At 38.5% G+C, this 24,083-nt stretch overlaps 1 protein-coding gene across 3 annotated transcripts in view; it reads right to left on the bottom strand.

Moving 5' to 3' along the window:
* Positions 1-14,881: 14,881 nt before the first annotated feature.
* Positions 14,882-24,083, bottom strand: part of MON2 (MON2 regulator of endosome-to-Golgi trafficking) — a 114,287-nt gene continuing 105,085 nt past the window's right edge. For all 3 annotated transcript variants that reach the window (XM_006154143.3, XM_006154141.3, XM_014590037.2), the window contains 2 exons: positions 22,835-22,917; positions 14,882-15,545 (listed from right to left, as the gene is read on the bottom strand). In XM_006154143.3, the coding sequence (XP_006154205.1) occupies positions 15,382-15,545; positions 22,835-22,917 (247 nt within the window). In that variant the 3' untranslated portion in view covers positions 14,882-15,381. The remainder of the gene's footprint in view (positions 15,546-22,834; positions 22,918-24,083) is intronic.

A 24,083-nucleotide genomic window follows, 5' to 3' on the forward strand; every position in this document is an offset into this window, starting at 1 on the left:
GAGGAAGCCGCCGAGGCGTAGCCCGGAAGTCCCCCGGCTCCCGTTCCCCAGCACCCCTCGGGGAACCCCGTCCGGCTGTGCAGGAAGCGAAAACAAACAGAAAGCCCGTCGAACTGGAACCGCGCTGGGCGGCGGCTCGGCGCGCGGACACACGACCCGTCTCGCGCTCGGCTGCTCCTGTGCGTCCGGACAAACCATAGAGATCACTTAAGGAGGCTCGCGCGCGACTCCCCACCACGTGACCGCCCCGCAGGCCGCCCCCCGCGCCGCCATCTTACATCCGGGACAGAGGCGGCGTCCCCTTTCCCTGCCTGGGCAGAACTTGGATGTGCCGCTGGAAATCAGCCCTGAACGAGGGGCACCGCGCTCCACGTCACTGGAGTGCTGAGGCTCCGGGCCCTACCCGCGAATCGGTCCAAGGGGGCAGAGTGGAGCGCCTCGCTTCCCCCCGGCTTTGCCAGCAAAGAAGATGGCGGCGCTCAGGCCGCTTAAGTGTACACGTTGTACTCGGGCCGGGTTGAAAGTTTCCGGCACCTCCTTCCTACCCGGCAGGGACAGCCACATGCGCTCCGCCCCTGCGGCGTGGCCGCGGTGCTACATTCCGCACAAAACCGGCGGGAAAGCTTCTGCACAGCAACCTCTAATGCGCAGGCTCCTGGGACTTGCGGGTTTTGTTTTTTATTTAAAGCCAAGTTTAGGACAAGGCCGACTGCCATGGAGCTTCATTCGCTCTTGACCCAGACAACTTATTTTTCCTTTGTCTTCCATTTAGAGGTCTTGGTAAGAAGTTGAAGCATTTTGAAGAAAAAATTAGTAGGGCATGCCTGATTAAAAAGACAGGACTTCCAGTTAAACTGCAACTTCAGATAAATGAATATTCTTTTATAGTATGTATGCCCAGGGTGCTAAAATAAATGGATAATTCCTTGACATTCAGCTGGGCATCCTCTGTTTACTAAATCTGGAAATCCTTTCAGTCATCACGCTCTTCAAAATCTGGACAGCCCATTAGGGAAGTAAGGACTAGAGGGAAATGAAAAGCATGTGTAGCGACAACTTGGAGCTGGCTTTCCTTCAAATTTGACCCTACGTAGAGAGCAGAGGGCTACGGTCCTGAGTAATATTACATGTCCATGTACAATTCTTTTCTTTTAAAATACAACTTTTCCCCCTTAAACTAGCACAATAGGATTTTGGATAATAACTCCTCTTGGCCAGGAGTCTTATTGCAAGTTGCAATAAAAATTCGTAACATTTTTTTGTTTCTATTGTATATAGTATGGGTGATAGTACTTAATTTTTTGAAGTACAAGGTTTCACATTAAAAAAAAAACTGACATGTTTCATAACATTTGTATATGGGTATTCACAAACAAAATATATTTGAATATGCTCACTAACTGACAGGTCTAAATGCTATGCTAATTTTAAGCATTTTAAAGCAACTGCTGAAGGTACTTTGCCTGGGATATGCAGTCTGAACTACAATATTCCCAGTTAAGAATATTTACTTATTTCTGTTTGCACATTTGAAATTAAATGCTTTCCTTGACAAGGCATAAACTCAGCTATCAGTCACAATGACGCTTACCAGAAAGCCTGCAGACATTTCATACCACCCTAACCTGGTAAGCAATGGATGGGCTGCAATGGTGCGAACTCCTTGTCCCCACTCTTCATTCACAAGGCAGTGGGTCATATTATTCCACACCACAGCAAATGTCATAATCGCATAGGTTTTGTAATGGTCATTAAATAGTTGGCTCACAGTATACAGATTTTTAGAACGATAAAAGTTTCCAACTAAACTGAGTCAAGTTACAGTCACTCGTTTTATCACATTAATTCCTTTCCCTAATTAACCTGGTTTGATAGTGTTCAGTATAGTCATTATCTGCAACGGTGCTATTACCATCAACACTCTGTTCTACTCCACATAATATTCAGAAGCTAAACATTCTTTCCAACTATGACAACCCTCAGCCACTCAATCCTTTATCAGAAAAATTGCAACAACTTCATACCTTTGCTGTCCTTAGTCTATGTTTCCTATACTTCATCTTGCTTATTAGTACAAGTTTATCTTCCTTAGTTTTATAATTTACTGTTTCTTAAAGTTTAATATTTACTCCACGAGTGAGAGTCAGAGGTAACAGCATCCCTGAAATGTCTCCACACCAAGATCCACTCCCACCCTCAGCCAGCCATGGTTCACTGCTATGTACAGCCCCACATAATTCCCATGAGGGTCTGCCTCACGGAGCATTACGCTTTGTCTTTACTCCATGGTTCAGCCCCATAATTTATTCCTAAAAATAATCACTCCAAAATCCTGCCATTTCAAATCTGAGCTATTCTGCTTGGCTTTCCAGGAATGTCATGAATGGGCATCAATCCCAATGGTGTTTCATACAACACATCGAAATGTACTCTGTTTCCTTAAATGAATACGCCTTGCTCACATTGTCTCTGCCTGGAAGACCTTCCAATATTATCTGGACTCATCCCAAATGTACCAAGTCATCATATTTTAAGTTCTGTCTCTACCATTGAGACCTTTTTCTTTCTTTATTGATCTTTCTTCTGAATACTAACAGAAATATTAATCTGAATCATAGAAGAGTTGGTTAACATTCTCTCTTTTTTTTTTTTTTTGGAGAAGTTATTTTTTGCTATAGGGCGCATGCGCTCGCCAGAGAGAGACAGAGAGATAGAAAGCGAGAAATCATCCCCCAAGGGGGATGGCCACGCCTCAATCCCTTCTCCTCTGGGGATCTTGGGCACGCACGCACACGCACCCGGCGTGAGTCTCAAGCCACTGGGTCCAGGATGCGAACTGCAGTCGACTATGTGGGAGTCCAGTGATATAGCCATTACGCTAACTGCTGGTCCCAACATTCTCTCTCTCTCTTTTTATTTTGCTATGGTGCATGTGCACTTGCCAGAGACAGAGAGAGGGAAAGTGAAAAATCACCCCCTGGGAGGATCGCCACCCATAATCCCTTCTCTTCCGTTCTACCAATATTTGTGTGTGTGTGTGTGTTTAAGAGGTTTTTGCTATAGGGCCAGAAAGATAGAAAGAGAGAGAGAGAGACAGAGAGAGAGAGAAAGAGATACAGAAAGTGAGAAATTACTCCCTGGGGAGGATGGCCACACCACAATCCCTTCTCCTCTATTCTCCTCTCGGGATCTTGGGCATGCACGCTCACGCACCCGGCGTGAGTTTAAGCCACTGGGTCCAGTACTCAAACCCCAGTTGACTACATGGGAGTCCAACGACATAGCAATTATGGCAACTGCTGGTCCCAATATTTGTTTTTCAAGCTGCCAGATCTGGGCCTCAAACTAGTCACATGGGATCCAGCTCCTTAACTTCTGTACCACCTGCTGGCCCAAACATTCCCTATTTTATAATCCCATATTAACCTACATTTGTCTTTAACTATATGTTGCACATTTGTTAAAGGTCTTTATTTCTTGTAAAACTGTAAACTCTCTAAGGACAGAAAATAACCCCATGTCTTACACAAAATAGGAGCTAAAATAATGTTTATGAAACATCACTACTTAATTATATAGTCTTGTATTCAGTATTATTATATATTTGTACTGTCCTTGGGTAGCCATAATTTGTCATATACAGTGAGCATACAGTACATTCGTTTTTTTTTTTTTGAGAGGTTTTTTGCTATATGGCGCGTGCGCTCGCCAGACAGAGACAGAGAGACAGAAAGCGAGAAATCACCCCCCAGCAGGGATGGTCACGCCACAATCCCTTCTCCTCCATTCTCCTCTTGGGATCTTGGGCACTCACGCACACGCGCCCGGCGTGAGTTCTAAGCCACCGGGTCCGGGATGCGAACCGCGGTCAACTTCGTGGGAATCCAGCGACATAGCCATTACGCTAACCGCTGGTTCCCAACATACAGTACATTCTTTAAAAAAAAATGATCTATTGATTCATTGTGATTTTCAAGTTCCAGGTTTGGTACTCGAACCTTCGTCGACCATGTGAGAATACAGTGTCTTAACCACCATGCCACCTGCTGGTCCACATAGAACTTTTTTTTTTTTTTAAGAAATTTTTAATTTATTTATTCATTTATTTATTTTAATCTGACCAGAGAGAAGCAGAGAGAGAAAGAGAGAAAGTGAGAAAGCAGGCTGCCAGGTCTGGGACTCGAATCGCAGTTGGCCATGTGGAAGTCTAGTGCTCTTACCCACCATGCCACCTGCCAGCCCCCAGTACATTCTTAATATTCACTGGTTGTCCAATAAGAGGGAAAAAAATGGTCCCTATTGGGGAAAGCAGGGCATTTCTGGAATTACCTATGCCAAATATGTTTTATTTCCATAACTAGCTATTACCATGTGCCAGGTGCAATGCTTTACTGTTCCTTTTTTTTAAAATGAATTATTTTATTTAGGGGCAAGTGGGTGGCATGGTGTAAGTAATACAAAGTTATTTGTTTATGTATTTTAATTTGATCAGAGAGGGACAGAGAGAAAGAGAGAGAGAAAGAGAAAGCAAGACATGGTGTTTCACCAAGACTTTAGGCAAGTCACTTCAGCCTCTAGCTCAGAATTTCTCTTCTGTAAAATAGGTGCAATAACTTCCTGGCCAGAATGCTTTAAGAGTTAAATAGTTAGGTAGATATAGCCCTGGCCTATACATACTAGGTACTCCAGAAATGGATTTTAAAATTAAGAATTAGAAAAATTGTTTTTATTCTTTTTTTTTTTTTTTTTTTTGAGAGGTTTTTGCTGTAGGGCGCGTGTGCTTGAGACAGAGACAGACAGAGAGACAGAAAGCAAGAAATCACCTCCCAGGAGGATGGCCACGCCGCAATCTCTTCTCCTCCCTTCTCCTCTTGGAATCTTGGGCACGCACACACACACGCCAGGCATGAGTTTAAGCCACCGGGTCTGGGACTTGAACCGTGGTCGACTACATGGGAGTCCAGCAACATAGCCATTATACCAACTGCTAGTCCCAGGAATTAGAAAAATTATTGTAACTACATCCAACTACAGTACATACTAAGTACAGAGGAAATTTTCTGTATCATACTTACATTATACAACTCAAAAAAGAAAATTTAAAACAGGTTATTTTTCTCTGCAAGGTGGAGGGATGGTTTGGCACTGATATACTACAGATAGGCAGTTTCAAAACAACCTAACTATATTAAAAAAAGAAAGAAGAAAAAAAAGAATGCTCATAAAATAAAGATTGAGTATAATCTAAATGAAGATTCCTTTTGTTACTTGACCTAGAATTTGTACTGAGTTCTAAATCTAATTTCTTTCCAACTATTAAGAGATATTTCAGGGCCGGCTGGTGGTGTAGTGGTTACAGGCACTGGACTCCCACACTGTGGTTCGAGTTCCGGATCTGGTGGCTTGCTTTCTCACTTTCCTGCTCTCTGTCTCTCTCTGGTCAAATTAAAAAATAATAGTAATAATAAATAAAGTTAAATAAAGTAACTCTTTTTAAAAAAAATCTTTAAAAAAGATATTGCATGTCTGACTACATTATATTTTCATTTTTTATATTAATAGTTTTAACAAAGCTCTCAAAAGCATTCCTCCTTTGTTATATTTCATAGTAGTTTCTCCAGGTTGACTATACATGTAATCCACTCCAAACAACTATTGGAATCACCACTTATAAAGTCCGTACGCAGTCAGTGATGTGGGTTGTCAGCCGTGTTTGGAACCTGATGGGGATGAGAAAGCAAACAAAGCATATTACAGAAAAAAATGAATCATTGATCACGGCTGAAGACAAACTAGCAAAGTGATTATGCTTTTAAGTTTTGAGAAAACTAGTACCACTGGTAAATAATTAAAACCTCAACTCATGCTCAGTGATTAACTGTAAAACAAATTAAGGATTTGTATAATCACAGTTTTAACTATGCAGCTTTTGTGAAAAATCTATCCTAGAGTACAAAAAAACTTGAGTTTAAGGCCCAGAGACTTTTATGATTATAATATATAACTGATACATCTCAACAACATAAAAATTGTAGGAAGAAAGTATAACAACAGTGGTATTACTTTCAAGAACTGTGTTGGGAGCTAAAAAAGAATCTTACAAAATTAGATAAATATATCCAGTCTGACATAAACACCATATGGTAACTGCATTAAGAGACAGGAGTTGTATGTTATGTGTTAAAATGATGACATAGAGGTAGTAAAAGTTGGAAAGCAAACAAAATTTGCACAGTTGGGTCTTAAGCCTAATATTTAATTTTATTTTTCTAGATAAAAAGAGAAAGATTGCAGTATTTTAGCTGTGGAATTTTTCTGCTGTGTAGTAAAACTTTATAGAAGGAAGTAGTTGTTATTATATTGCAATGGTTTTCCAAATAATGACATGGTATAACAGATCTTCCTTGGCTGTGCTATTTATTGAATTTGAGTTTAAGATGAAACTTAATGTAACTACATTTACAGCAATGGAAAATTGTCTCAAAATGTAATAACTTTCTCTTTCTTAACTAAAGGGTTAGAATCAGTTCCACAGTCTGCTTATTAATGCTTCAATTGCCCTGTGTCACCTGTCACCATAAGCACCAAATACCTACTGGAAAGACTCAGAGATGAGAACTGTACATTTCAAGTTTTCTACTGAAGAATACTGCTTTGGAACAAAAAAAAAAATAGAAATAGCTGAAATACATGAGTAATATGCTCCTTCGTATTCTTTAAAGCAGTCAATGTAAATATTATCAATCAGTAAGTAACGTGTAGATAACATACACTTAAAATAGTTCAAAGCATCTGCCTTGAAAAACAAAGGACCTCCTCCAAGAGATGAAAAAAACACAAAAGGGGAACCAGCAGATGGCATAATGGTTACATTGCTGGACTCTCATGTAGTTGACTGCAGTTTGAGTCCCAGTGTGCATGACCCAAATCCCAAAAGGAGACTAGAGAAGGGACTACAGCATGGCCACACACACACACACACACACACACCCCCGGTTGGGTGATTTCTTGCTTTCTCTCTCTCCACATAACGCATGCACCCTATAGCAAAAACCTCTCTCTACACACACACACACACACACGCACACACACACGAGAGCCAACAGGTGGTTAACATGTTAACATACTGGATCCCACATGGTCGATCTGTGGCTCAAATCCTGGACCTGGTTAGCATGAGAAACATTCCAGGCACGTGTGCTCATAATCCCAAGAGGAGACTGGAGGAGAGATGACTGCAGCATGGCTATCCCTCCTGGAGGTGATTTCTCATTTTCCCTCTCTGTCTTTCTCTGGTGAGCATACTCATTCTATGAAAAAAAAAAATAAAAATAAAAAATTATTTAATTTTATTTGTTCATTCATTTATTTTAATTTGACCAGAGAAAGAGACAGAGACAGAGAGAGAGTGAGAAAGCAAACCACCAGGTCCAGGACTCAAACAGTGGTCAGTCATGTGGGAGTGTCCAGCATCCTACCACCATGCTACCTGCAGGTCCTCTGGCAAAAAATCATTTAAAAACCCTAAACAAATAAAAAGTAACACACACAAACACAAAAACCTCATAAAAACAGACTTTAAACATTCCCCTTTGAGGAAAGTGGTATAATCTCTCTGTCCACATGAGACATGATATGATTGTTCCAAATTTAACTGCTGAATTGACCATATTTATAGCAATCTCACTTTGTGAGCATCTTGGCTGTGGACTCTTGTGCATTCAGAAAGATAGTGGAAGCTAGTCATAAACTACTTTCTATTTCAGCATGACAGGGAAACTTCACCTTTGCAAAAAGGCAACGGTGGCCAAAGCAAAATGTACTTCCAGAATCTTATTTATTTAATAGAAAGGCAGTCAGCAGAGGCTCTACCTCTAACAACTCTGCTTCATATGAGCAAGGAGTAGGTGAAGTAAGAGAAAGCTAAAAGAAAAGTAGTAGAGGATTAAAGAGTAATGAAAAAAAGAAAAATTAGAAATATAAGCAAGACAGTTAGGAAAACATAAAACTAAAAAAAGAGAGAGAGAAAAGGATGGGGAAGTGATGCCCAAGGAAAGGGCAGTCGTCAAAGGTCTCAGGATATATAGGTTAAATATGTCTAATCTAAAAATCCAACAACTGCAGTGCTCCAAAATCTGAAACTTTTTGAGCATTGACATGATACCCTAAGTGGAAAATTTCATACCTGACTTCTTCTGATGGGTCACAGTCAAAACAATGCAATAGGGGGCCAGCAAGGGGTGTAGTGGTTAAGGTGCTGGACTCTCACATCCCGGACCACAGTTCTAGTCCTGGACATGGCAACTTGAAAATCATGCCAGACACATGTGCATGCATGTCCAAAATGCCAAGAGGGGACTAGAGAAGGGATTGTGGCTTGGTCGTTTCCACCCCCACCCCCGCCCAGGGGGGAAGGGTGATTTCCTTCTCACTGTCTCTCTATCAGCAAATGCACATGCCCTATTACAAAAACCTTAAAAATAAAACATTGAAATACAAAATTACTATATAAAATTATCTCCAGGCTATGTGTATAAGGTATATGAAGAATTAATGAACTTTGCATTTAGACTTGGGTCTGATTCCCAAGATGTATCATTGTCTATATGCAAATATTCCAAATCTGAAAAAAAAAATCTGAAACTATAAATACTTCTGGTCCCAAACATTTTAGATAAGGACTACTCAAGCTGTAGTAATACACTTACGGAACAAGTAGAAAAAGTTACCCTAAGAATATCACTATGGGGGCTGGCAGGTGGCATGGTGGTTAAGGGCACTGGACTTTCACATGACTGACTGGGTTTTGCATCCTGGACCTGGTGGCTTGCTTTCTCACCTTCTCTCCTTCTCTCTCTCTCTTTCATACTTTATCCCTCTTTGGTCAAATTAAAATAAATCAATAAAGTTAAATAAAATAATTCTTTTTAAAAAAGAGTATCTCTATAAAATCAACTTCACATCATTTTTTTTTCTCTAGAGAATTAGTAGCTTATTGACTATCCTCTCATTTTAAAAATAAGGAAACAGGCTTTGAAAAGCTAACAAACCTAGAGACATCTTCATGGCTCCTGAGAACTATTGATTTCAGGGGTATAAGTGAAATGAAGATTTTCCATTGATAATTCGGCCTCCAGCCCATAAACTTGAGTGGTAGGAAGACTTTCAAGCCTCCTGTCTCTGTCTCTACCTCTGTCTCTACCTCTGTCTCTGTCCTCTCATTTTTTTGTAATTTTTCCTTTTCAAAAATTTTTAAGGTAAAGCATTTTCTTGGCTTTCAGCGCCTCTTCTCCCTTTATCTTGTTAATAATCTCCTCTCCTCCTCCCAACCCAGGAGAGGCAAGGGGGCAGGTTTCAGAAGACATCTTCATGGCTCCTGAGCGTGCCACACAGTTTTCTAATTTTTGCTTTTTTAAAAAAATAATTTTTCAAAGTTTTTTTTTTTAGTTTTTTTCTTCTTTTTCTGTTTCTTGGTTATTTTTGTTGCTGTTGTTTTTCTCTCTCTCTGTTTCCATTTCTGCACGCTCCTGGACACTCAGGTTGTACTTCAAGTTTGAGAAGAAACACACTTTCCATCAGATGTTAGAAATCACCACAGGACCACAAGAAACATGGGAAAGCAAGAAAATACCTCTCCTCCAAGGGAAAAGAATAACTCCTCTTCATTCACAGACAGTTCAATGGAAATCATGGAAATGTCTGATAAAGAATTTAGAACATTCATAATGGCGAAGCTAACAGAGACAGAAGAGAGACAATGAACTGCAGAAGAGAAAGGAGCTGATGAGTGCAGGGAGGTGAGGGAATTCTTGCAAGATCTAAAAGAGGAATTACACACTTTACAAAAGAATCAAATGGAACTATTAGAGATGAAGACTATAATACAGGAAGTCAAAAATCTCTCTTGAAAGTATTAAAAGCAGACTAGATTATACAGAAAATGGAATCTCAGACATAAAAAAGAACATTGCTGACCTATAAAAATCCACCACAAAAACTGAGAAAATTGCTCAAAAATTTGAGAATATACGAAAAATACTAGATACCATCAAACATCTCAACATCTGGATAGCTGGCATCCCAGAAGGCAAAGAGACTCATAAAGGCATTGATAATCTATTCGATGAAATCCTGCAAGAAAACTTTCCAAAGCTAGAGAAGCACTCAAAGATCCAGTCCCAAGATATGCAAAGGACCCCAAATAGAAACAACTCACGAAGATCTTCTCCAAGACACATTATAGCCAGACTGACCAAAACCACAGATAAAGACAAGATACTAAGATTAGCAAGAGAGAAACAGCAAGTTAGTTACAAAGGTTATCCCATCAGACTAACAGCAGACCTCTCATCAGAAACAATGAGAGCAAGGAAAGAATGGGAAAATATATTCAAAATGTTAAGGGAAAAAAAATTTCAACTGAGGATACTGTACCCAGAGACAGTGTGGGAGGAGGGCGAGACATGGCAGAGGGTGAGAGATAGGGAATCAAGGATGGCAAAAATAACAAAATATACAGGAAACAAGAAATGAAAAATTATTTGTTGAAGATAACACATATGCTGATGTGCTTGATTGAGCCAATATACAGTGTATTCTGGATGGGAAATCTCATTTTGTTTGCTGTAATGATGTATAGTGAATGAATGTAAATAAATAAATTCAAATTAAAAAAAAAAGTTAACATGCCCAAAGTTAAATAAAGCAATATCGGCTTATCACTGCCTCACAATTAGTCAAGATTGATACGAGTATTCATATTCACAAAGGACTCACCATATGCTCTTTCAAAGAGCCAACACCACTAATATATTCAAAATTATTGGCCTTACAGAAATTTACATTTATCTAACCCCTCTGAAATGGTTTGCAAATAAATCAAGATACAACGATATTATCTTTTTGTTCCAATCTCTACAAACTTTTCATTCAAAATGAAAGCACTGCTGGGACCAGCAGTTAGCGTAATGGCTATGTCGCTGGATTCCCATGTAGCTGATCGTGGTTCGTGTCCTGGACCCAGTGGCTTAAAACTCATGCCGGGTGCATGTGCGTGTGTGCCCAAGATCCCCAGAGGAGAAGGGAGGAGAAGGGATTGTGGCATGGCCATCCCCCCGGGGGGTGATTTCTCACTTTCTGTCTCTCTATCTCTCTCTGTCTGTCTGGCAAGCACACGCGCCCTATGGCAAAAACCTCTCCAAAAAATGAAAGCACTACTCTACTCTCCAGACATACAGATTTTAATCTAAATGTTTGTGAAGTATTAAAAACTATTTTTGTACTTTACATAAATTGGTAACACACCATGTGGTTTAAGAACTCTCATTCTTTTCATGAATGGTTAATAAATTTTTAAAAAAATTCACTCTAATAATGCAGATACATACAAATTAGCAATACTAAATATAGTAAAATGTGGTACTTTATGTAAGATCACCAGATCTGCCAAACTGCCAAACCTAGTAAGCAAGTAGTACAGGACACATATGAGGCTGCCAGCAGTCCTTTCCAGAGACCACTTTTACCCGTACTGGTGGCACTTATTTCTTAAAAGCCTGCAATCCACAACATTCTGGGTCAGGAATCAATCCAGTCCAGGGGATTCTAAACTTCTAGTTCATTTCTGGGGCATTCACAGGCAGGTTGATTTCTGAAAGAGTTCAGCCTTGGCTAGAAAGACTTTGCCCACAGCAGTATCTTGAGATTGGGTTGCCCATATGAAATACTCCACCTTTAGGGAGAATATACTAGTCATTACATAGTAACAACACTGCCTTTCATTGGCAGGAATGTAATGACCTCGTTAATAGAGAATACACTTTTCAGTTGTTTTCAAATATTGTTCCATAATTCATGCTGATTCATCCTTAGTTTCTTAACTGACCCTGTGGCAGAATGGTTACCTGGGACCAGGGACCAAATTGTGACAGGGAACAAGTCACTCTGAAGGTTATACTGAGAAAGGATAATCGACCTAGTTGTTATGACTAGCTATAGAGTTAAGTGGATGTTATTCCATAGAACAAAGTACTCTCAATTGTCCATCTCTTCCTTCCTACATACAATTTAAGGAATGTGGCAAGAGCTGAATCAACAACCATATAGGGAGAAATTGACCCAGATATGAGTTGTTAATCTAATAAAATAAAAAATGAAAGGAAGTAAAACACTTTTTCTTTAAGCTAGATTAAGGCCTTTTTTCCCTTCTGGCACCTAATAGGCTCCTAATAAATAAATGGTATTTATAAATGTATATAGTAAAACCAATAAACTTAAAAATTAGATATAATGAAATAACAAACAAGGCAATACAGTAATTTTCTTTTCTTGGCAGTGGCAGCATTATGGAAAAATAAAATAGTAATTTGTGGGGGCGGCAGGTGGTGTGGTGGTTAAGGGCGCTGAACTCCCACATGGTTGACTATGGTTCGAGTCCTGGGCCTGGAGGCTTACTTTCTCATGCCCTACCCCCTCCATTCTCTCTTGCTCTCTCTCTCTGTCCCTCTCTGGTCAAATTATAATAAATAAATAAAGTTACATAAAATTTAAAAAAAAGTAGTTTGTGCAACCTAACAGCTTGTTTCCTTTATAATTGACAAAATAGTCAGAAAGGATTTCATTAATCATTCCAATGTTGGCATATGCCTGTTGTCAAGCAATCTGTATAAGATAATGCCAGTGACAAAAAGTGATTATGTGAGGTTTAAAATTCATTGTATTTCTAACATATGTCCCAAAGGACATCATTACTTCTGTGTGAAGGACTCTTTATAACTCTTGTGGTAGAAAATGATCTTAGCTTTGGTTTTGTTTTTTTTTTAATTCCCCGGTATAGTAATTTCACACAGCACAATTCCTCCAGTCAGTGAAGAACCCAATTCATACTAAGATAAGAGCAATGTATTAACTGATCCCAAGTGGGGATCAGGATATTTTAGAAAATGCCTAAAGGAATACTGATTAAGGGAATGAACAGTTAGTAGAGAGTCCTAGAAGGAGACAGGAGATGCACTGGGAGAAAACCCTACCAAATTATACCACCAGGGGTAGACCAGTTACTTAACATTAAGACTGGCATAGGTTATCACATTGCATGACATTAACACATTCACATTTATATTTGGAACTATAGGGCACGGTCCTGGTATTGAAAGCTAATATTATATTAGCTCACACTATTCAGTTTATATAAATGTATGTCATGTACCTTTGATTCATATTTAACTTTCACTGAAGAATAATTATTCTGATTGCATTTGATCTTATTTCTTTAAAAACAGACTTCATATTTCATAAAAATTTATGGTAATATTTTTAATGCACTGCTGAAATTATACATTACCTTTGTTTTCTATTTCAGTACTATGTCAATGATATGCAGAGTTTTCTAATCTTCAATTTAACATACCCAAATATAGAAAATAAAGTAGATACACAGCTTGGATGATTTTTTTTTAACTTTCTTTAAGGAAAAGGCTAGAAGCAGAATCTATAAAATTTCCTATTTTTACTTAATTTTAGGTGAAATCATAAAATAGAAATTCATTAATTCATGTAAATAAAAAATTTCCTCAAAAAAAGAATTTACTATATGTTTATGTATAATAGTGTAAGTTAAATAATTAGACAATAATATTAGCCTCAAAATTATATCTCATTTCTTATTCAATTCTAGTATCTTCTTACAGTTTTTTCCTAAACTTTTTTAAAGAATCATTTTATTTAACTTTATTTATTTATTTATTTATTTATTTATTTATTTATTTAAATTTGACCAGGGAGGGACAGAACAAGAGCAAGGGACAGAGAAAACTGAGAAAATAAGACACCCGGTCTGATACTAAAACCGCCTTTGGCTATGTGGGAGTACGGCACCCTTAGCCACCATGCCACCTGCCAGCCCATCTTCTTATTAGAGTTTTATAATGATTCTGGAGAGGCTGAAATTTAGAAATTCTATTAAAATCACAGGCCTTACAGTACACTAATGTAACCCCAAGACCATTATGATTTCTTATGATAATTATTGTTTTAAACATTTTATGTGTTCACATAAACAATTATGAAAATTTAACTCAGAAGAAAAATATTATAATACCATACTCCTTTAAATGAAAAATATAGTGAGCTGAGTCAAAGTCAGTGTTCTAAGCAACAATTAAGTTGACGTAATCAAGAGCATTCTTCAGTAGCACATGAAAGTGAAACAAAAATCAGTATTTACTTCATAACAGCAAGTTTACTGCACTTTTAAATGCTTGACTATCTCCAAAAATACACTTCTCGTTGTTTTATAATACACACACATTCTATATTTGTGGGTTAGCATAGTCATTTTTCTTCTTGAGAAGACATTACAAAATGAAGCACTGAGATGAACAAATCCTCATAGGCAAAATTTTAGGAATTCTGAAATTATCTTGCCTGAATCATAATCCAAAGACAGTGACAAATGTTAGGGGGAGAAATCAGTAGAAATATAAAATATGAAAAGTCTTTAAAATCCAGACAGCAAATATAAAAACTGACAGACTTAAGTGAAAGCTTAGAGAGATATTAAAAGAAATGAGGTATGATGGAGTCATAGTGCTACAATATATCCCAATGTATTAAATTTATAACCTATATTTCAAAGTTGCAAAATCAGCAAATCATAAACTATTTGTTGCTGTGTTCATGAGACCTTTCTGATGTTTAATGGTCACTAATTATACATATAGGCATGAAGCTATCTGCATGATTATATAGTAAACTTATCTGCTGCATAAGAAGGCAAATTATAAGTAAAAATGTAAGCAAACAATATTGTATTAATAATAAATAGAGCTTCAAGCATTTAACATTATCAATATTTTAAAAATTTAAATAATAAATGCAACTATTTTATACAGAACTGTACCATTTATTATACACACAAGTTCCCTTTGTTTACAAAGGCTGGTTATAGATAATATGGAATGTTACAGTACCATCTTGCATAAAATTTTAGTACAACTTTGTACTCGAAAAAGGGTGCAAAAACACCAGCCTAATAAATCTGACTGAATTGAAATATTTTCTCTTTCTTTTTAAAAAGTACATCATTAACACATACACCACAAACTGTACAGAAGCTCACTTTTAAATCACCAAGAGAGGATACGGAGCAGGTATGCTGTAGAATTAACTATCCCTCCCGTCACTTGAAATTATGCAAGGCTTGCACTGTTACTCATTCAGGAGCCTCTGTTGATGAGCTTGTCATAGGAATTACAATTCAAAGGAGGCCAACAACAGCTGCCAAGAATTATTTGTAGTAAGAAATGTTCTTCTCACAAAAGACTCACTTAGGAGCAAACACTTTCTAGGTTATCTGCCTTCTTTCCAACATGTTGTAGCTGGTCAAGAGTCTCCATTTTGAACTTTGGATGCTGGTGGTTGCATGAAATCCTTAAAGGGAACCAGTGCCTCTTTAAGTGCAGAGCAGACTTCTGAGGATGAGCAGGTGATGCATTCTACTAAAGTTGGGTATAAGGCAATTACTTGTGCCCAGGTATTTCCATCAACTGTAATGCAAAAAGGACACAACCTCAAAAAAGGGCGGACTTAAATAGTAGAGACTATCTAATTAACATAAACACAATCCTGTAAGTAGCCCACAAAAATTCTGAAATATAGAGACTCTACTAATTTGTAACTTGTCTTTTTGAATCTTCTGAAGGTTTTCTGTTACATTTACTAAGGTACAGGGGGAAAATGCAGTCAATGTGCAGAGTCATCCACACTAACAAATTGGATAAAGGATATTTTAAATGCTGTTTCAATTCATGAAGTCTTCAGAAGCTAACAAAGTAATTTAGAATGATCTGAACCTGAAGATTCGGAAGAAAAGCCAGGGCATACATGGTGACCATGGTTCCAAACCCCAGTCCAGTCAGCCTGAAACATGCCAGGTACACATGCAAGTGCCCAATATTTGATGGGCTAGGGAAGGCGACTGCAGCGAGACCAGATCCTATGGAGGGTGCTCATCTCTCTCTGTCTCTTTCTCTCTGTTCCTCTCATTCTCAGGTGTACATGCATGTGCTCTCTCATGAATTAAAAAAAAAATTATGAATAATCCAAACCTTTGTCATTTCAGTGATTGTCAGAGAATGTAGTGAACGTTTTAAGAACGAATCAAGTTTTTATTCAATTGTTTGCCTAAAATACAAGTATCTTCGATGATATTTTCAGCAATGTCCTTGATAAAGATTTAAATTTCAAATCCTCTTCGTTCATCTTTAATTTACAACACTATATGTAGGTTCTACTGGGGAGGGACCATGTCTGCCTCCCTCACCACGTTTATGAACAACCGGCATAGATGAGTGCTATTTGTTGAATGGGCAAAAGTGTAATACTTCAATACTTAATAATCTCCTTATGCTCCTAGATCATGTGTCACATTTCCATTTTCCTACTTCCATTGTGCACAGTGTTGAGCACCTAACATGCAATAAAACCCCATAGACTTTACTTAGTATATTTAATACTCTATAGAGGGTACGTGTATATACCTATATATACATACATATTTAATACTCTGTAGAACAAGTTGCAAATCTGGAAGACAATACAGTATAAAATAGAACACTGCATATGTAAGGATGTTGATTCTACTTTTCTTTCCAGTTTTCTGGGTGTCAACTGACTAACAATTTTTCTGCAATAAGGCAGCACTGGAGTCCCTGATTAAGCCATTTAATTTCTTTAGCTCAACTTCTTCCACTATAAATTAAAGGAACAAGTTTCTCAAACTATTAATAGTATTCCTCAACTTTTTTTTTTTTAGTCATGAGAAAGCACATACATAGGCACATAGAGGGAGAGAAAGAAAGATAGGTACCAGGCAACAGAGTCTGGTCACACTGGGACCTCCTTTTCCCAGTCCTCCAACTTGTCAGGAACTTGGGCAAGCACATCTGGTGTGCTTCAGATGGACTGGGGTGTCTGAACTCATGGTTGGCCATGTGGATCCTGGCACTGCATTTCAATGCCACCAAGCCTGGGCCTCATTTTATTTCTTAGAAGTAAAAGTTCAATGGAAAGGAAGTTTGGCAGATGTTGCATATATCTCTTCCTTAGAGGAGAATGATTTATGTATGTTTATTAAGGCCTTGTACAGAACAAATTTAACTTTACCTAACTCAGAGTTCCCAAAATTCATTTCATAATGAAACTGTTTTTCTATCCAATATCTATAGTTCACCTCTTAGTATATATCTTGGAAAATATTAAACTGTTCATTTACCCTCTTTTCCCAAACAGGAGCTTTTGCAGGAGTGGGAAGGAAGGAAAAGGGAATGTGGCTGATAGACATTGACGTGGGTGGGAAATGTCGGGCTAGAGTTGCTCTGCTTTATCTGTTTTCTATATTGGGAATCCACATCAGATTTCAGTTGTAAAAAGAATTTTGTTGCTTAGCAGGAACAAAAAAGAAAAAAAAAAAAACAAACCTAAAAGCTAACTTCCCCATCCCCCTGCCTGCAAGCCTTCCAGCCTGCCAAGATGAAAGGCATGCCTGGTGTGTTCAGGTCAACCCAGGATCTGAACCTGGGCCTCCTATATGGTTCGAGCATTATGTGGCACGACACTACTACCTGCACCACTGTGGCTAGGCTGAATTAAAACAGTCCTTTCAAAGGGGTGGGCAGGGGACTAGTTGATGGCATAATGGTTACAGTACTGGGCTCTCATGTAGTTGACTGTGGTTAAAGTCCCAGACCTGGCAGCTTAAACTCACCCGGGGCATGTGTTTTTGCATGCCCAAGATCCTAAAAAGAGAATGGAGGGAAAAGGGATTGTGGTGTGGTCATTCTCCCGGAGGAGTGATTACTCACTTTCTGTCTCTGTCTCTCTCTGTCTTTCCAGCAAGTGCACATACCCTATAGCAAAAATCTCTCTTAAGAAAAGGGGGAAGGCAACAGGTGGTGTGGTGATTAAGGCACTGGGCTCCCAGATGGCCAACCACAGTTGGAGTCCCGGACCTAGCAGCTTTCTTGTTCACTTACTCTTTCTCTCTCTCTCTGGTCAAGTTAAAAAAAAATAATAAATAATAATAATAATAAACAGAATTAAGTAAATAATTTTAAAAATATTCCTTTAGAAACTCAACACAGGGGCCAGCAGGTGGCATAGTACTTAAGGTGCTGGATTCCCACATGGCCAACCACAGTTCGAGTTCCACTGGCAACTTGAAAATCACACCAGGCGTGTATGCATACATGTCCCAAATCCCAGGATAATGGAGGAGAAGGGACTGCTATGTGTCCATTCCCCCTAGGGCGTGATTTCATGATTTCTCACTTTGTCCCTCACTGTCTCTCTCTGAACTCTGATTAAACTATCAAAAAGAATGAAAAAGCCAAATTAGTGACATGAAAGAATCTCCAGGCCTTTTTTCCTTTTTTTTAGGATTATTTATTTATTTAATTCCATTTGTTATTATTTTTTTAATTTTTGATCAGAGAGACCTAGAGAGAGAAAAAGAGAAAGAGAGAAAGGAAACCACCAGATCCAGGACTTGAACAGTGGTTGGACATGTGGGAATCCAGCATCTTTAACCACCGCTCCACCTGCCAGCCCTCTCCAGGCCATTTTAAGGAGAACAACAACAACAAAAAAGCTTCAGAACAGTAAGAATGATGTGGGACTATTATGCACCTTTATTTGGGTGGAAAACTGAGATGGGTATTGAAATATGCTGTCTGTATTTACATAATAAACTGTAAGCAGGATCCACAAACTAACAAAAGCAGTTACCTGTGATAAGGTAAGAACTGGACAAATACAGAATGGAGAAAAAATTTCCCCAGGTCAGCTGATGGCATGGTAGTTAAGGTAGCTGGATCTCACATGGGTGGCTATGGTAGTTAAGGTAGCTGGATCTCACATGGCTGGCTAGGTGGTTCAAGTCCTAAGCCAGGGGGCTTAAAAGAAAACACTGGGCCTGTGTGTACATGCATGCCCAAAATCCTGATAGGAGAATGGAGGAGACAGGATTGTGGTGTGGCCATCATCCCTATGGGGTAATTTCTCACTCTGCACTTCCACCTCTTTTTCTCTCTCTGGTGAGCTATGTGCCCTATAGCAAAAATTAAAAAAAAAAAAAAAAATTCCCTCCAGGCCAGCCCTGCAGCCTAGTGGTTAAGGGAGCCAGATCACACATGGCTAACTATATAGCCTCAAGTCCCAGTCACTGGCAGCTTGAGAAACACTGTGCACGTGTGTGTGTGTGTGTGTGTGTGTGTGTACAGATCCTGATGGGACAGAGAAATGAAAGAGAAGAAATTAGGCATGTCTCACTTAGGGGTGTTTTCTCCCTGTCTCCTTCTCTCTGCTTCTGTCTGGCATGTGCCCTCTGACAAATACAACAAACAAAAAACTTTTCTCTATATATCTTTTTGTATTTTTGAACCATGTGCACGTACATTACACTATATCCCTCTAAAACAAAAGATAAATCCAACCAATGCCTCCTCTCCTACTAAAAACCCTAAAACAAATAACAAAAGTTCTAAAAAGACACTAGGCATGATGGCTCCAAATCTTACAGCCAACCTGAATTAGGTTTGAACTGGCTGTGTGCAATGTGACAGGTTTTGGCTAGGAAGGCCAGGCATTCTTAAGTTATCTTTTTTTTCTTCTGTTCCTTAATGATGATAACCATACCTTTCTAATATGTCAATCTAATACGATAATATCATCATCATCATTTATGGTTACAGTTAAACTGTTACTTCATATCCCAAGAGGAATAGCTGAATCTCTAACAGTTTTTAACATTTAGTTAGAGTTATAATTATTAGCCCATGACCTAATAACTTTTTTAAAAAAAGTGACTGCATTCCAGAGATAATGGCCCAGGTGATAGGGTGACCCTGTGTAAGGCACAAGCCAAATGGGAAGCCCAGGACCAGATCCCAGGTAGACCTGAACACACGGGGTGTGCCCACAATCTGGCTGTTTGGGAGACTAGAGGGAAGAATGCCATGTAGCAACACCCTGTCAGGGATACCTCTGTCTTTCATGACAGAAATAAACAAAACCAAGTTAATAAGATTTTCTTCCCTTTTCTCTCCTTATATGCATTCTAGTTAAATTTGTGACAGTTGCCTAAAGCTCATAAAAAAGAATGCAGGTATTATTCTATGTATTTAAATATACTGGTCATATTGAGTATATTTACAGCAGAAACATGGAAATAAGAGAATTTTGCTATGTCTTTTATTCCCCCCCCCCTTTTCTCCTTCTCCTTCTCTTTTTTAAGATTTTTGCCACAGAGCATATACACTCACTGGAGAGAGACGGGAGAATGGCCATGCTGCAATCCCTCCTCCTCTATTTTCCACTTGGGATTTTGAGAAAGCACAGACACACGCCCAGCATGTTTTTGAAGCCACCAAGTCTAGGACTTGAACTGCAGAGTTGGCCATGTGGGATCTAGCACCTTAAGCACCATGCCATCTGCTGGCATCTTAAGTATAATACCTTTTTTTTTTTTTTTTAGTCTTAGAGCATGTGTGCTCAACAGAGACAGACAGACACAGTGAGAGGGAAAGTGAGAAATCACCTCTGAGGGGGGATGGTACACCAATCCCTTCTCCTCCATTCTTCTCACAGGATCTTGGGCACAAGTGCCCAGCATTGCTTTCAAACCATCGGGTCTGGGACTTGAACCATGGTCAACTATGTGAGAGTCCAGTGACATGACTGCTACACCATCTGCTGGTCCCCATATAATACATTTTCAAAAAGCAATTTTTTTGGGGGTGGGGGAGGTTTTTGTTATAGGGCATGTGTGCTCGCCAGAGAGACAAAGAGACAGGTGAGAAATCACCCCCCAGGGGGATGGCCATGCCTCAATCCCTTCTCCTCCATTCTCCTCTCAGGATCTTGGGCACGCACGCACACACACCCAGCATGAGTTTAAGCCAGCGGGTCGGGACTCAAATTGCGGCTGACTACATGGGAGTCCAGCGACGTAGCCATTATGCCATCTGCTGGCTCCTCGAAAAGCAAATTTTATCCTGTGGTCTAAAAAGATGTGATTACTGGCTTCTAAGAAGTCAGTAAGTGATTTTACCTTTATGAAAAATCAACCAGAACATTAAAAAAAACAAAACAAAACAAAAAACAAATCTGAACTATGATGGGATGAATTCAGGACAATGCTCAAGTCTTTTTCTTAGAAATCTAATCCCTCTTGTTGAGATGAATAAATGTAAGCATAATGCCTTTTAAGATTTAACATCATACTCACCCCTTCTAGGCCAAAGTACTAATGGGTGAATTTTGAAAATAGAAAAATATATATTTACTTTACCTATACAAATAATAATTTACTCATATGTACAATAGCCGACAAATATCCTGTGACTCATTTATTGATCACTTGCTGGGAGTCCTTTTTTCTTGGATATTAAAAGTAATGCTGCTCAGAGTGTTACTCTGGTGTAAAATAAGGAGCCTCTGCCAGAATGAAAGTCAATATTGCTCTCTTCTTTAACAAAGTCTTTTGGTCAGCTGAACCATACAATGTGGTTAGTGACACAATCACTTACATTTGGGTGCCAGCTCTTTATCTGGTCCTGGACTATTAACAAACACTTAATATTAGTGGTTGGGGGACCAGCAGGTAGCCTGGTGGTTAAGGCAGCCGGACTCCCACATGGCTAGCAGTGATTCAAGTCCTGGATCTGGCAGCTTGCTTTTTCACTTTTCCCCTCTCTCTCTGTCTCTCTCTGGTTAAGTTTAATAAAATAAAAAATAAAACAAAATAAAATAATGACAATGAATAAAATTAAATAACAATCATTCTTAAAAAAAAGAAAAGATTAGTAGTTGGTCCAACAAACCACAATTTAAGAAGTGACATTGTAGGGGATTTGAAATGAAACAATCCACGTTCAAAACAGTGCTCAAGAAGCGTACGGTATAAGGGAAGGTGAGTCATGTGTACTAATACTGTAATGTAATCAGGCTGTTTCAGGACAAAGTTACACATAACAGCACTGTGAGTTCAATAGAAAGAGAAATCACTCACTTTAAGGGATTATAAACAAAGCTTACCAGTGGGCTGGATGGTATCTGAACTCAGTAGATACAGGCATGAGAATGAAATAGGCAAAAGGTTGGGCATGTTTGGGAAGACTGAGAATTTTGGCTTTGTGACAGAGCAGGGTCAGTCAGGCTAGTGGGAATGAACACGAACAGGACGGAGTCAGAATGTAGTCCTGCAATTTAGCCAGCAGTGGTAAATGAAAAGTAGTTTTTGCTTTGTTTTGAGGGGGATGGGGAAATAAATGATCAAAGCTGTGTTTTGGAAATATCATTTCTGGCAATAATGTAGAAAATGGATTGGATGGGAATAAGTAATAAAAGTGAAAACAAATTAAAAGAACTATAAAAATAATGGAAAGTTATTTATATACTTTATAAACTAAATTGGTACAAACAATAGATGAAAGCCCTTGCCATATAGCCCCCAAAAGTCATTGATTTTCTACATTAAAAAATACAAGAAATATGAATTGTCCATGCAACTCCCTGAATTTAGACAAACATTGTTAAAAAAAAGGGGGGAAAAGATCAACTAAACTGTTGTTTAATGTGAAAAAGATAAAACATTACAAATTAACTTTATTTAATTGACATCTTAATGGACTTCATGGTTTACTGTCATGAGAACTAGAGAAAAAAAGTCTAATGGTTCTTACATTACTAAAATTAACTTAATAATAATAAAAAGTACATCAGAAATAGAACATAAAAACGTTATGAATTCAGAATAACTAAGTTTCTAAGCACTTACCATTCTCAGGCTGAGTTTTCTTAAGTGAATCAATGAGAGTACTGACTGCTTTTAAAACAAATATGATTTCTGTTACTTGTTGCCTAAAAAAAGAGAAGGGGAATTATTTCCACTGAGATTTTAAAATACACCACGTGTGTGTGTTTTTTTTACTAAGTCTGTATAAATAGATGTATTTTGGAAAAATACTGAACATGATATAATTCAAAGTTAATGTTAGTTTCACATTTTTATAAAAGGAAAACTCATTTTACTAATATGTACTATGTGCAACTCATATTTATAGTTCTTTTTACAAGTTACCAATTAAGGTAAGCATTACTCATGCAAATATAAATTTATTTGTAAGTTATTCTACACTATTTAAAATGAAAAAAAAATTTTTTTTTCTTTTTTTGGAGAGTTTTTTTGCTACAGGGAGCGTGTGCTCGCCAGAAAGACAGAGAGAGACAGAGAGACAGAAAGAGAGAAATCACCCCCCAAGGGGGGATGGCCACACTGCAATCCCTTCTCCTCCATTTTCCTCTCGGGATATTGGGCACGCACACACATGTGCCCGGTGTGAGTTTAAGCCACCGGGTCTGGGACTCGAACTGCAGTCGACTACATAGGAGTCCAGCAACATAGCCATTATGTTAACTGCTGGCCCCTAAAATGAAAATATTTTATATGCACTCAAAACATTTCTACTAAAGTTTTTTTTTGTTGTTGTTGTTTTGTTTTTTAAATAACTAATTAGTACTAAAAGATTTGACAAATGAAAACAAAGACTACTATTACCACCACATACCACTGCATGTTGTTAAAAGTACCTTCAAAATTATGATACTTATTTATCTTTCTAATACAAGAAACATGCTCAAAATTTGTATCTTAAGTGATAATATTAAGAGACATTAACCATGAAGACTGGACTTGGAATATCAGATCAATAAGAGTAACTGGTTCTCCTTTTTCTCTCAATAGAAATAAAGCTTTTTCAGGGACCAGCAGATGGCATGATTGCTACGTCACTGGACTCCCATGTAGTCAACCATGGTTTGAGTCCCGGACCCAGTGGCTAAAACTCACACCGGGCGCGTGTGCATGAGTGCCAAGATCCCAAGAGGAGAATAGAGAAGGGATTGCAGTGTAGCTATTCCCACTTTGGGGGGAAGGGAGGGGATTTCTCGTTTTCTGTCTCTCTATCTCTTTTTTTGGCAAGAGCACACGCTCTATAGCAAAAACTTCTCAACAAAAAAAACAAACC

Source organism: Tupaia chinensis, unplaced genomic scaffold (assembly GCF_000334495.1).
Source record: "Tupaia chinensis unplaced genomic scaffold, TupChi_1.0 Scaffold000395_1, whole genome shotgun sequence".
NCBI classification, from domain to species: domain Eukaryota; kingdom Metazoa; phylum Chordata; class Mammalia; order Scandentia; family Tupaiidae; genus Tupaia; species Tupaia belangeri.